The following is a 15,283-nucleotide window of genomic DNA, read 5'->3' as shown; positions in this document are numbered from 1 at the left end:
GCACACATATCGTGCACACACACATATATAAATATGAAGAAACGAACAGTTCCCCAGTGGTTTTTCATGTTGACTATGTTGAAAGCAGACCATCAGCCCCTTATTGGAACCACATGCCGAGAAAGGATCTTTCTGGTCATCACCCATAATATTTTATTATTCAGATACCGGAGGGAAAGAGCTCTCTGCCATTTCCACCATTTCATGTCCTCTGAGCACTGTCGCAAATCCTTGTAGTTTTTCTCTTCTGTGAGGAACCTTGAATTTGTCCTTAGGCAACCACACTACACGTGTGCTTGAGGACATGCCAATGCAATGCTATAAGATGCCGCGCGCAGACCAATTAGCTGACACCCTAAACTCCCTCTAATTCAATAACAAGTGCAGAGCGGTGAGCACTTTAGGGTGCCATCTGAAAGGCCATTTTGCAAAAGCGCAGAGTGCACATGGATGGCCACACACGGAATCAATCCACCCCCGTGGAACAGGCTGGCGTTTTGAGCTCACTCCATAATTATAAACATACAAAATCTATGATTAGCTCTTGCGGGTGCTCGGGGGCAAGTGGTAGCTATGTTTACCCTAATCTCTCTGCTCGTCTCTGTTGGCTTCTGCAGTGCTTCAGGTCTAACTGGTAGGATATTTTCTCAAATTAGTGCTAATGGTCTCTCCTAGTGTCAGAGCAATGAGAGCGCGTCGGAGTGATGGGCTCGGGCGTCAGTTTATTCCACCACTCTCTGCCAGCATGGGCAGCGGAACTGGCTGCATAATGAGAGAGATTCATTGCATTAACATTTACATCCAATTAACAATAGCCAGATAACACGGTTGTGGCTCTTTATTCCTATAACCAACCAAGTGTGAAGTCATGCGAGGTCAAGACACTATAAACATAATTGTTCAGCACTCTGCCCACTTCTTGTGCTCTTGCCATGTTCCCTCTGGTTAGCGTCGTATACACCACCACCACCGACTGAGCTGCTCTCGGAGTGCCATCTTCCATTTCTGCGCTTTGCACCCGGGCAGCGACTCTCAACGTCCTATTTCTCAGCATGCGCTCCTTTTGCCAGCCCGTCTCCTTTGCCGTTTCCTCCAGGGCTTGGCAGCACGGCAAAGAAGTGATCCAGGAGAAGGGCTCGATTTGACCTCGGGATGAATTGCAGCACGGCCGTAAGCTGCCGGTCCAGCCTCTTGCTGAGCATAAATATCGAGACATAGGAAACTGAAAACGCACATGGCTCTTGTGTTATATAGGTGTACTTTACATTGCTGATAACATGCACCACGAGGGAGAAAATAGCTGACTGAGAAACAGGGGCAGTAAAAGATCTAAAGAAAGGGAGGGCAAGACGTCTCCATAAATGTCCCTTTTAGCTAATTGTCCTACAGACAGACCATGTTTCTAGAAAGGTGGTGCAAGGAAAAAAGGTGGCAGCACTTGACTGACAGGCCATGGTCTCCAGTCTCGTGGCTCTGTATTGGATGACCCAGCCTGATTAAAAATGCAATATACAGGGAAAGGAATAGAAAGGGGAGAGGAAGGGCCAGGGTCAGGCCAGACCGGAGCCTCCAGGACGGGATGATAAAAGGCAGCGGTGGCGCCACTTCATGGTCACTATCTCTACCTGTCCATCTATAGCAGCTACTGGCAGCACTCAGCCAAGTAGAAGATATAACAACGCACAGCACTGCTCACAGAGATAAGGCAGAGAGAGAGGCACAGTATACTCACAACAGATGAGATTCTGTAGCACGATCTGGCTTAATAAAAGCAGACTTGTTGTTGGTGTTTGGGGAATCCTCTCGCAGCGAAGTGGAAACATAGAATCTCTGTTTCCCAAAAAGTGCTCATTTGGGTGAGTGTGTGAATAGGCCCTTTTTCCTTTGCTTTTGGTCTAAGGTGTCGGAGAGGGGTAACAGAATAACTGAAGGAATGAATGCGAAGTGTTTGCAGTCTCATTAACTACATCCAGTTTTTTGTATTTTTTTGTGGCGTTAGCGGGAGGCTGATATTTATCTAGCTGTGCACAAAATGTTTTCCAACACCTTCCTCCCTCACCGCAAAGCTGCTCTGGTGCAAACAAACCGGTGAATAATTTACCACCTAGATTTCTGGCTGGCTCCTTTGAGCCTGGTGACAGAAATTGAGGCTATGCTTTTTGGCCACGCCCTCCCCTCCCTACCTGTCATATAATGTGCTAATTGTGGAGACTGACTGACTGGCTGGTTTGGCAGTTCTCTTGGGACTTTGAGGCCCATGACAGGCCAGCCACAGTTGCCTCGTCAATAGATCTAATTGCTTCGAGAGAGGGGCCAGAGTGAAGGCTCTGGAGCATCAGGCATTTGGTAAAGAGAAACCGTGGCGCCATGACTGGGTCAGTAATCAAAGGGAGGCAGAGAAAGGATGCAGTAAGTGTAGCGCTGGATGAATGAAGGAACTGTCAGTCAATTGCGCACTGAATGATACATAATGACTAAGCTATCCCACTCTGTCAGTATGCCAGCACCTATCTGCCAGAGCAGTACTCAGAAGAGGAAAGTGAGAAGAAAGACAGGTGGAGAAGTTAGAAGAAGAAGCATAGTGAGTGAAGTGTCTGGCTACAAAAAAATTCAGGGTGGACTACAAAGGCGGGAGAAAAAAATATAGAAAGACAAAAAATCATCCACAAAAATTAGAACAGAGTAAGCGTTCGAGACAAGGTCCTGTGTCCACCGTGCGGCCAGCTTTCCAGATCTATCAGATTGTTAGCCCCTTATCTTTCCCTGGAGATCAGCCTGTCTGGCCCCTGGCCCCTAGTCCCCAGGAGGTCAGGCTACATCAATACCTAGGCAGCCTTTGTTCTTGTTCTGACTCTCTGCTTCACTGCTCTGACTAACAGGCCATTGGCTACTGGCCTTCAGCACAGCAAAGCGCCTCTCTCTTCGCAGTCAATAAAGACTGTGACACAGACAACTCTGTTCCTTGTTGGTGGTTGTGTGGTAGATGATTACGGGTGGAGTGGGAGTCCCTTTATTTGTGTATATATTAGCAAAAGCACCAAAGTAAATAAAAGAGCTGTAATTATAAATTGCAGGTGACAGTTCACCTTACTGACTCAGTCTGCTGATTAATGATCAAGGTGCTTCCTTTGGTTAACAAATATAGATGCTTCATACACTATAGTTCAATTTTAAATATATATCACTCTCCTTGGTAAAGTGAAGCTTTTGATGTTTTCTCAATCATGTGTCAGCAACTTAATTTTAATATCATACACTTTTACAATAAATATTTAAAAAAAAAAAAAAATTTCACAAAGAATTAGTAGTTATAGGTTTGTTTTCTCTCAGCTCTTCATCCATAAAGACGAGATTTGTTTATGAAATGTCCAGCAGACCATTAGCATAGCTAGCAGTTTACTGTTTGTTGGGTCCCAACAAACAGCATACTTATGAGGACGTAGTCGGTACTTTCTTTTTTGTCCATCACATACAGATAAGATTATTGCAGTTTTGTAACAGGAAAGGGTTTTACAGACTTGACTTCAAAGATTGTATGGAAAGGAAAGGTTTGCTTGATGAAGGCTCAACTCTTTCTGAAGTAGCCAATAAATTAAAAAAGAAAAAAGTCAAAGAATCCATACCGGGAGTCCGAGAACATATAGTACATTTTCCTAAATTTCCCACTGACCCGTCCTTTTCCATTCCTGTGATGGTTGTGGGGTGATGGCACCGTGCCACTTGCTCATTTGCTGATGTGTCTTTAAATCCATCAACAACAGAACATATTCGCTGTGGATCTAACTATACAATGAGACTCCTTTCTTGAGTGCAATGTGATACGTTTGCACTTAAAAAATTTGCTCTCTGTGAAATTGCATTGACATTCTGTCTCTTAAAAGCCACTAATGACCACTATAGAAGCAGCAGAAGGCCGAGTGGTTGGCTAGCTAGATGCTATGATGAGTAGATACTACAGTAACTGCTAGTGTCAGTCTGGCTCCTGACATACACACTAACAAACACGTGCAAAAGGGTTGTGTCTTTGCCTGACCCATGGGGATGACCACTAGCTCTCCATAATGGAGCCTGGCTGCGACACTGACCATTGAAAACCCCCACACCCACCCACTGGAAACCCGATCCAGCCAGTCCAACAACTGCTTTAGAACATCAATAATTAATTAGGGAACAGCTATTGGCCCCAAGGGTCAGAGAGCAGGGAGAGAGAGAGTGAAGGAGAACAAGAGAGTGAGGGACAGCCAAGTCGGAGAGCGAATGCACCGGGAGGAAATAGGGGAGTTGTGATTTTGTTTAATAAGTAACACAACGCAGGCTTTGTTCAGCTCTCTTCCATTAAAAGGACATGAGAAACCTTCTCTCCCTGTTTCTCCCTCTTACTGTAAGCCTTACACACTTTTCCTCTCCAGGACATCTGTAGGTCATGAAAGGGTCGCTTCTCCCAAATAAGAAGCAAAGCAACAAAAACATATTTGATGTATTCACAAGTACTCAACACGCAGGTGTTTTTTGCTTTTATTGGCTTTGCAGACCGTCATTTTACATGTTGTAGTCATTTACAATCACCAGAGGGTAGAGTGAAAAGTATGTGCAGCAGCCTGTCTGTGGGCTGCTCTTGCTTGGGCCATTTTTGGTCCTTCAACCAATGGCAGAAGACCAAAGTTATAACATACAAAGAAGTGAAATCAACTATTAAAAACAATAAAAAGTGTCATCACTGCCAAGCTATGTGCTGTTTTTTTGAGTATGCATGCTTAGGTTGCATACCCAAAATTCCTCACACTGTTTAGTACATATGCACATATGCCAGGCCACTGTGATGCTATTAATCTTGTTTTATAAATGCGAAGAAATGGTTATATTGTTAAAAAATGACAATGGTACTTGTCTGTATTTTTGTGGGTAACACGCAGGCGTGCATGATCCACAACATATCATATATATCACACTTTCTTCCCCTGTAAGGACCTTTAGCACATTTCAGCTCATCTCTGTTGCTTTTTATTGACTAGACACAAAACTGAGATCTGAACTCTCCTGCTACAAACACCAGCCTGAGCTTGTCCTAGCTACAGTGGGGAAGAGAAAATAGACACTGTATCCATGACGTGCAATAGTGACCTACGGCAGTTGCTTGGAGAGATGTTTTGTATTTAATAAAAATTGAGTCAAAGCTTTCTTTTAAATCACACTGTACAGTTGCATGGAGTATTTTACTAGCACCACCATAACACAAAGAACCAGTTAATAAAATCACAGTTACATAGTTGCTTTTTTAATTATTATTATTACTCAGAAAATGTTGGTTCACTGTCTAATGATTGTATCCACTTAAGTCAGTTAAATCTAATATGCTTATAGATATAAGGACATAATTCTGTCAGTTGACAAATGGGAATAAATATTTCAGAGCACCAGAATAGTTCAAGCTGTCCTTGAAAAAGTAGCCTCTTTTTGTCAAATAGGAAATAAGGAGAAGCTTTTGGTATTAAAAAGTCTCATATTTCTGTTTGGCCACTTGTTAAGAGGCAAACACTCTTATTTTTTCAAGACCACAGGAAGCCTTCACTGTGTTGAATTTGTTATGCCACAATGTTTTTTACGACTTTCCCGGGCACTTTTACTCATTTCTCCTTTTAGTTGTACTGATATGATTTGGATTTGCAGATGACACTCAGTCATCAGATCAGTTTGGGTTTTTGTTTCAGAACCAAGTTTAAGAAACATGTGACGGCATAGTTCTGTGTGCGTATGTTGGGGTGAGGTGTGGGTGAGGGATGATGTGGCATTTTGCTAAACAGGCGTCAAAGACCAAACTGCCTCCATCGAGGATGTCCGAACACCTGGAGTGTGTATGGGGATATAGTTAGAAGTGCCTCCTGTGCTCCAGATGTTGACTTGACGAGTGTATTAGCCATGCTTGTGTTAAAGAAACTCCATCCCTGGGGTGGGAGACGGAGAAAGACTGATTCTGCGCATCAGGGCTCGTTCTCTCCATCCCTGCTTACTCAAGCCTTCTGGAGCGCCATCTGTCCCTGAGTCTCTCTGTAACACACAGACATTCACTGTACTCTTGCTTTTTTACTAACGCTTGCATGCACCGACATACACATGAGAACATGGGATTGAGATTTTTGATGTTGTCCCAAAACACTAGCTTTCATCCAGCGAGTCATTAACTGTAAACTTATTGTATCTTAGCTTAAACTAACGTCACTCAGCCCATGTGTATGGTATACAATGTATATGCTCATACACAAAGGCCTAATCACACATTTAGGCTGTAATAACACACTTTGGTAAACCGCTTTTAAGGTCTAATTAGTTTTACATGCTAATTTGTGTAAATTCTAATTAGTAATATGAGATTCATTGCCCTGCTTTGCCTTTCTGATATCCTTTTCCAATAGCTAGAGGGATGGAACTTGACTTTTACACTTAATCTTTTGGCTTGAGAACTGTGACAGTACTAGGCGTTGGCTATCGTCAGCTTTCAAGTATATCATTCTTGTGTATTCTTTTTTTCCCAGCTGTACCCCCAGGAAGCCCCGGCCCAATCACACGTCACGAGTCATCCGACAGTCTGGCATCAGACCACAGTGGCCAGGAGGATGAGGAGTGGCTCTCTCAGGTAAAGCTTCTGTTTGACATGACATGACGGTGACTTAAGAAGAAAATGTTTCATATTTTGATTTTATTTCTTCTAAATTAAAAATACAATGAACAAATACCAATTCAGAGCGCTGATAAATCAGTTAATGACTCTTCATTGCAAACATCATATTAAAGTTAGACCTGCTCCTGAACTTGATCCTGGATTACAAAAAATAAGTTTGCACTTTTTGGTGTAATCTGTGGGTCAAGTAACTGTGTGTAATTTAAAAGAAGACAGCTCACAGTGGGACTCTTGTGCCATAATATGGCATAGGCTTGTTTTTAGCTTAAGCAGGAAAGGTTTTATCTATCCACTGAACCTCCACCTGATGCTCCAGTGTTTACTCACTGATATCAGTGAGTAAACACTGGAGCATCAGTCAAATCTGAATAGTTAGAGAGATTAAAAAAGTTCAAAGGAAGATAATAACTTGACATTCATCAGGTTAATAGAAATTTTGTTGCAAATGCATAAAAAACTAGTGGGGTTAGCAACTCTTTTGCTGTCTCTTTGCTATAATTATACAGTCGTCTGAAGTTGTCTCCTTCGTTTATTGTTTACAAAAAGGGTTTTTGTTAACATGATCATGAAATTATTTTCCTATCCAAACCTACCTGGCCTTGTGTGAAAAAGTAATCCCCTACCCTAATAAATTTACTATGATTAACCACATTTTTTGAAAGAAGCTGAGTTTGATTTCCTGGCACACCTAACATAGTGAACCAGGCTAAAAGCTCAAATGCAACACACCATGCCATGAGCTAAAGACGCCCAAGAACAGATAAGAAGCTCACTCAAATCTCTTAGTCTAGTAAAGGTTACAAAAACTATTCTAAGACTTTAGAACTACAGTGAACAAGACTGTCAGTCATTTCTCCACAAATTGAGAAAATTGTGACCAGCGCTAACCTTCCCAGGGGTTGCTGATCTACCCAGCTTACTCGAAGAGATCACAAAATAACCAAAAAAAGCATCTAAAGAACTGCAGGCCTCGCTTTCCTCAGTTAAGGTTAAACTTCATGATTCAGCAGTAAGAAAGGGGCTGTGCAAAAATGACATCCACAGGAGTTCCCATGGAAAACCACTGCTAACCAAAAAAGCCTTCCTCACGTTTGCCAGAAACATCTTTATGACCCCCAAGACTTTGGGAAATGTTCAGTTTTTGCAAGGTTTGAGTCTCGTTACATCTGGCATAAAACCAACACAGCATTTTGGAAAATGAATGAATGTCATACCAACAGTGAAATATGATGGTAGTAGTGTGACGTTCTGGGACTGCTTTGCTGCTTCGGGACCTGAATGACTTGTCCTAATCGGTGGAACGATAAATTCTGCTCTCTAACAGAAAATCTTGAATTCAAATGTCCAGCCATCCGTTCTTCAGCTGAAGCTGACGCGAACTTGGGTTATGGAGCAAGGCAATGATCTGAAACACCAGCAAGTCAATTTCAGAATAGACAAAAAATCAAATTAAACCAAATGAAATGCTTTGGAGAGGCCTGTTCAAAGTTTGGACATGAGTCTAATTGAGATAACTTGGCATGACCAAAATAGGCTGGTCATGCTCAGAAAATCCCCCAAGTTCCTCCACAGTGAAACCCTCATTGCCAGTTATCTCAAATGCTTGATTGCAGTTCTTGCTGCTGCCACCAGTTCACCAGGGCCAGGTAGATTTGGATAGCTTTTTCCCCTTAATGATGGAAAGAAGGTAAATTATAATTTAAAAATGTAAATTATTTTAGTTGGAAAATTCTTCCCAACCCAAGTGAAAACCCTACACATAACTGTCCTTATTTTAATATATTTTGACATAACTGTGTGATTGTGTTGTAAAAACAAATTATTTTGTATTTTTACCTGATAAAAACACAATTCAAAACTGTACTGAAATAACCTGGTTGAGTGCGCGACACACTCACCCAGGTCTTTTCAGCTTGGTTAACACAAGTAGCACTTATCGCTAGTGTCGGCAGGTAGCCCACTACATTTTCATCATCAATAATTCCACTGCATACATAATTGATTGGGTAAAATGTACTTCGCTTAGCTAGCAGAGGCCCTGGTTCAAATCTGCCATGATAGTTTGCCAGGAGCAAAACTATCCCTCGCACTAACCTGTATTTTGGGTGACTTCCTGTCAGAGCAGTGATAAAAATGTATGTGTCAGTGGTTGAAGATTTAACTCTACAGCTCTTCCAGCATTAAAATTAAATGATTTGGACAAAGAATTTGGGATATTATACCATAACTGATATATGGGTATACTGGTTAGTTTCCTCTTTGCTTCGGTTTCTCTAGAATATGAAGAAAAGCGTAGATACCAAGCATAATAGCTTTGTGGATTGAGAAGAGCTAAATACATATAGGCTATATTGAATTAGAGGCTAACTACTGCCTTGTGGATTTCATTATATCATATCAGGGGCCCTCATTAGATTTTCAGTGGGCATTTTGGCATTAGATTGGGATTTAGGATTGATCGGCCAACCCCTAATGAAATGTGAGGTTTGTGACCCTCCATGTCAGTGCTTCAGCTCACTGCAGTGCTGTGCCATTTGGTGCCTGTCAGTGTCAGTTGCCCTTCAGCTGACTGAGTAGACAACACAAACTCCTGTCCTTATACAGTCCACCTCGGTTCATCTCTTAATTGTCTCCTAATACGTAAACAGTTTATTTGCAAGAGATGTGTTGCCTTTAAGTATTAGATAACAGGAACATTTAAAAAATGCACAAGCACAACCCCTTAAATGCTTATGGTAAATACTTCACTAAATGAAAACAACTGACAAGCAAATTAGCTTAGCCAGTATTTGTGCAGCTTCTTAACCTCAGACAATCATTTATAAGATGCCAAAATAGCCAAACTTGCACAGGATGTTCATCTTTTTTTCTTACTTTCTAAAGATAGTACTGATGCTATAAGAGTAAAAATATTCAGCCTATAAAGAAGGAGAAAATGCGAAGGTTGAGAGAAAAAAAATGTTTTGCACAGACAGAGGCAGCTAGCTTGATCTCATTTGGTGTCGAGGCTAAAGCAGCATGGGCAAATCTGTGGCAACATGTCAACTAGCTCTGTCCAACAAGTCTGCAAGGGGATGTGCATTTGGGGTAGATACTGGACTGTAACATCTGGACCTACCGTGCCATTGCAAAGAGAGCACGCTGGCAGCTGTCTCGGCTCTGCAGCTGGGCGTGACATTGATGGTGTTAACTGGAAAAGCATACACACATGCAAAGTGACAATCCTCCCTCCTTCTGTGGCCTAATTTGCACAGCTGTGATGAACCTCACATATCTAATGTCTGTGTAAACAGACACAGCAAAGTTGAGATTGTTTAAGATGTTAGCACATGGAAGCCATAGTGGAAGAAAATACTCAGCTGAGCTGAGAGACAGATGTGTATGAAGTAAAGATAATGACATCCGAATAGCGAGACACCAAGAGGCGTGCTAATTGCTGCAGGGATTCAAAGTAGAGACGGCTTGGGAGAGCAGTGAAAAGCAGGAGTGCGAGGCAAGAGACGGCTGTTCAATAAAGGCAAAGAGGAGATGGAGAATAGACGAGGCAGTAATAGTCTGATGTTTATGAGTGAGCCACTCCATAACCTTCTCCTATCCTACTTTTAGCCAGCATTAGTGCCACTCAGCTCAGGCGCCCATGGACCGCCTGCCATAGCAGTGCCATCTTATTGTCCCTGTAGGCCTCACCTCAGCTTTGCTGCCACGCCGTTGCTAGTGTCACACTTCTATTAACCCTCTGGGAAGGCTTCCCATCAGGCTGCTAGCACTTCCAACACACACAAGACATTGATGAGTTCTGACATCATCGTCAGACTTTTAGTGGTACACAAGTACAGCAAGCTTTTAGTTTGGTGCCATGTAACTGAGTTCATCTGAGTACTGCATGGGATTTTTGAGCGTTGGCACATAGATGCCAGAGCCACCCTGTGAAATCCAGCCTGGAGCACGTTAGACAAATGAATGCATCTTCCTAAGAATCTAAATAAAACTGAATTGAATGAACCTTATTTAGTTTAAACCTCTGATTTCAGGTGGAGATTGTGACTCATACAGGCCCCCATCGGCGGCTGTGGATGGGCCCCCAGTTTCAGTTTAAGACAATTCATCCTTCAGGCCAGACCACAGTCATCTCCTCTTCATCCTCGGTGCTTCAGTCCCAGGGCCCCAGCGATGTTCAGCAGCCCCTTCTGGACTTTGACACAGACGACCTGGACCTCCACAGCCTCAGGTACTTTAAATTTGTTCTCATAGAAATACACACCAGCCTAAACGCAAAGACGATCTACACGTGGAGCTGGTCATTAATCAGAAATTATCCTAATATTCTAATAATCATGGATAGAGTCCACATCAATGAAGCCTGTAGTGTCAGCAGCTTTATACTTAATCACTGAAACAACAGACCAGATCTCCAGTTAAATAAGCATCTGGATCCCAGTGGACGTGTGTTCTTTTTGTGTGCGTGTGTGTGAGTGCGTGTATTAACGGATGCATAACAAACATGTTTAGGATCCAGCCAGTACGCTCAGAGCCTGTCAGCATGCCCGGCTCATCGCGGTTGGTGGCTGATCGTCGTGGCCAGTCCAACATCATGGATGCAGGATCAGGTAAGAAACTTTAAACATCCCCTCTTCTGTTTTGCGGTACACCTTTGCTTCTTCTCTTTCATTGTTTTACTGCAGATACTTTGCTGAGGTGTGAAGTTGTTAAATGCGTTGTATCTTGTTCCCATCAGTTATATCAGCTGAGGCTGTTACATTGTTTCCGCTCTGTCTTCTGTACTTCACACATTCATGCAGATGTTAAAACCTATCAAATCGACAGTTATGTCTAATAATGAAAAATGACACAGAAAAAGTGTATGTTTATACACTTGATACAAAAGCCTTTGTTGGTGATGTCCTATATGAAAAAACTAGTTGCTCAGGTTCGTCTTCCACACAAAAAGTCTTCGTGGGTCCTCCCCATAAACTCTGAGCTGTAGTTCATTCCATAGATTTTCAATTAGCAATAACAGCTGTACTGAGTCTCCTCAACGTTTCCTCGTCATCATCCTGGTAGATGGCAGCAGGTTTTTTTGTGTTTTGGGGGTGATATGCGCAGCGCCTTTTGACCTTGTATTTCACAGCCGTGTCCAAATGTTGGTCAGCAACCTTTAAACCTGCTTTCAGCATGCTTTTTCTTAACCCACCGAGTGTGGTGAGTGTTCATAAAGGCCATGGTGGTTGAGTGCATTATTTATTTATTTTTTTAATCACTTGTACCTGCTGATTCCAGGTCTTTCTGTTGCTCTCCAGAAGTGATCCTTGCTTCTTCTGATAATTGTTTTCCTTCCTGTTTGAAATGAGCACCAGTTTAAGGTGAATGGGATTTCCATTTCTGGATTATAGCCCCACTGACACCTTAGGCTACGTTCACACTGCAGGCGAAAGCGCATCAAATAAGATTTTTTTGACCCTATGCGACCCATATTCGATCATGCTATGACAGTGTGAACGGCACAAATCCGATATTTTCAAATCCGACCTGGTGCTGAATCCGATACATATCTGACGTTTCAGAAAGCGGCTGCTGTTTGATGGTCATGTCGCATTAAATCCGTCTTTTACGTCACTGACACAAGACAGACGCCAATTATCTGCTCCGGAGAAGACATCGCGAACGCTTCCTGGCCATCCCGTGTAGATGTCAGTGAAACTGTTGGGAAGACAACGTTGGAGAAACGTGAACATTTTATTTGTACTGTATAATCTGCAGATTCTGACAGAAATCTGCAGCTAGAAGCAGCGCTCCTCTAAAAACAGCAATAAGGATCATTATTAGGTTATTTACATTATTATGTAAATAACAAAATAACTTAAAGCAAAAATTAGGGAAACGTAAAGTCCGAAGTCTTTATAATAAGGCCATCAGTCAAACAATACTGTTGCTCTGGGTCTAAACTAGAGATGGCACGATACCACTTTTTTATGTCCGATACCGATATCATAAATTTGGATATCTGCCGATACCGATATGAATCCGATATAGTGTTTTTTTTAATCAACAAAACTGTTTTTTAAATATCTTGCTGCATTTTGTATAAGTTCATACTCAAGTTTAAAACAACAACTACACTAAAGCTATTCTGTTATACCTGTATGCAAAAAAAAAAAATTCATAGTTCAGCAATACTGATCAATCTAATAAACTTAAACCTACACCATCCTCCCTATTCTGGTATTTTAAAGAGTACTTAGCATAAATATTAAGCAACCTAACTAATAGGGTTCCAACTCCCAGCAACAACAAAAATAAATAAATAAAAAATAGGGAACCACCCCTCACGCTCCACCTCATTATGCTTAATCGACGTAATCAACCTTAATTTGATGCAGTGTGAAAAAAAATGCACAGAAATCAATTATTTTTCAAGAAATATTAAATAGATTCAACATCTTTCTTCAACAAAATTGCAGACTGCACAGATGGTACCTTCCCAAAGGAAAAAGTACTATAGCTTACTAGGGTATATTAGACTTAATAGTTACTATATACAGTAATGGACTTCTATTCATTTTACATCAAATTAAAACTTTGGGTGTCAGATAATTATTTATTAAAAGCTAGACATTTTAAATGATAATAAGAAAGTAAAGTATGTCTTTGTGCCCCCTTTTCCCTGTTAATGCCCTATCGGCCCCCCTGGCTAAACTTTGCTAGATCCGCCCCTGCACAGTTACCAGCGTCAGCTACGTAGAAAAAGATCCTCGAGTAGAAAGTAATATTAAATACATTCTAACAACAGCTGATCAATCTTAAACATGCTGCTGTTGTTCAGCTGCTGGTTTCCTCTTTCTGGTGCAAAGTGGGCCAAAAACAAACTAGAGACACGGACTCGCTACAGAAAAGCCGATCAGCTGATCATTAAGCAGTTTCATGATTGAAGTAGCAGCAAGAAGAGGCAGTCGCTCATATATCGTTTAAGCTTAACGCAGGAATGCTTTACAAACATTCAGAGATGGACTTACACACTTGCTTTACTTCTCTCGGGGATAACTTTGTCGGAGATGAAATGCCGGGTTGCTAGCGAAGCTCCAAATGCTATCCAGACCACCGACAGGTCCCGCATGCCACAGCCGCTCTATCACGTGATGCATACTGCTCCGACGTGCTAACGTTCTGAGGTGAGTTACGGCGTGTTGCAAGTTTTGTGAGGTGCTTTCGTGATATTTAATGGATCGGATTACATTTTTTATTTTTCTCCGATATCCGATCCAGTAATTTAGGTCAGTATCGGACCGATACCGATACGTAATATCGGATCGGTCCATCTCTAGTCTAAACAGAGCGCGTTGTGTGTGACGTCTTCTTTTGCGCATGCGGGCCGCTTTGAGCGTTCACACTAGAGCGCGTTTGCCGTCGCATTTTATTTGTAGTGTGAACGAGCAGACAAAAACATCGGATTTGATCAAAAAAATCTGAATTGAGCATCAAGACCTGCAGTGTGAACGTAGCCTTAGACATTCTTCTACAACTATCAGTATGTTTTGCAACAACTTAGAGCTCACTGGTTTTATCATGAGATGCTTTCTTTTGTGACTTCTTGGCAATGAGACGCATTTTTATAGGCCATAGAAATTGAAAATGTAAAAATTCATTAGAATTTTAAAAACACTTTATTCACTTACTTCTTTCTCTTTAATTTATTTACACATTTAAGCAGTTAGGTTTATGGTATAAACTAGACGAACACAAAAAACACAAAAAATGTCTATAAGTGGACTAAAGTGCTGTAACATTCCTGGTTGGAATTATAAAGTAAGTGTCCCAAAATAGCTGTGCTTTTTTGAAGAGGTGCATACTAATAGAAGTAACAGGTAATCATTTCTTTGCTTCAAGGTTTATGACAGACACGTTTCCAAGGTGTAACACGAAAGGATATAAATCATTTTAAAAAACACCATCCACTCATGCCCCTTTCCACTCATCCTTGTCAGGGGCGTGGGGAGGGGGGCTGGAGCCTATCCCAGGGTACACCCTGGACGGGTCACTTTCACACCTACGGGCAGTTTCGAGCTGCCAATTAGCCTAACCCAGCTAACTGCACAATAGTCATGTTTATGACCATATCTGCAAAGAGATTCGCTCTGTTATTGAATAACAGCTGAACAATCCCATCCAGGTGGATTAGGAGTGCAAAGCCTTTTACACTCTTAATCTGCACTTCTGCTACATCCCACCATACACAGCTATACATGTTCTCTGGCATTGCTGTTGTATTCCAGTGTATTTATATGCACTGTGTGACAGTGTGTCTGAATAGGCTTGCAAAGTCTATTAGCTATTTGACAGGATTGATTTGACTCCAAGTGATCTTTAATAGCATGGCTGCTTTAATCTGGTTACGATGTTTGATAATCCAATCCCACTCAGAGGATTTCCTGTAAAATATGTCTTTTACTCTCAACACAGGCATTGCGAAAGTGTGTTTGTGAGCCTGGTCCTACTGCCAGTGGGTTCGAGGAATCATCCTTTATTGCGTGACATTATATCCTGTTGTTCTGCGTTTGATAAAGGAGATAGAGAAGCGTCTGTGGCATCTGTGGCATTATCTGCTGCGTCTTG

The 15,283-nt window shown here is 41.8% G+C and overlaps 1 protein-coding gene across 5 annotated transcripts in view; it reads left to right on the top strand.

Moving 5' to 3' along the window:
- Positions 1 to 15,283, top strand: part of bcas3 (BCAS3 microtubule associated cell migration factor) — a 323,554-nt gene that overhangs the window by 102,581 nt on the left and 205,690 nt on the right. For all 5 annotated transcript variants that reach the window (XM_040006481.1, XM_040006480.1, XM_040006484.1 and 2 more), the window contains 3 exons: positions 6,531 to 6,631; positions 10,708 to 10,904; positions 11,186 to 11,283. In XM_040006481.1, the coding sequence (XP_039862415.1) occupies positions 6,531 to 6,631; positions 10,708 to 10,904; positions 11,186 to 11,283 (396 nt within the window). The remainder of the gene's footprint in view (positions 1 to 6,530; positions 6,632 to 10,707; positions 10,905 to 11,185; positions 11,284 to 15,283) is intronic.

Source organism: Simochromis diagramma, unplaced genomic scaffold (assembly GCF_900408965.1).
Source record: "Simochromis diagramma unplaced genomic scaffold, fSimDia1.1 OVJJ01000024.1, whole genome shotgun sequence".
In the NCBI taxonomy this organism is placed as follows: Eukaryota; Metazoa; Chordata; class Actinopteri; order Cichliformes; family Cichlidae; genus Simochromis; species Simochromis diagramma.
The sequence above is the reverse complement of the archived record's forward strand: the minus strand, read 5'-3'. Positions and strand labels throughout refer to the sequence as shown.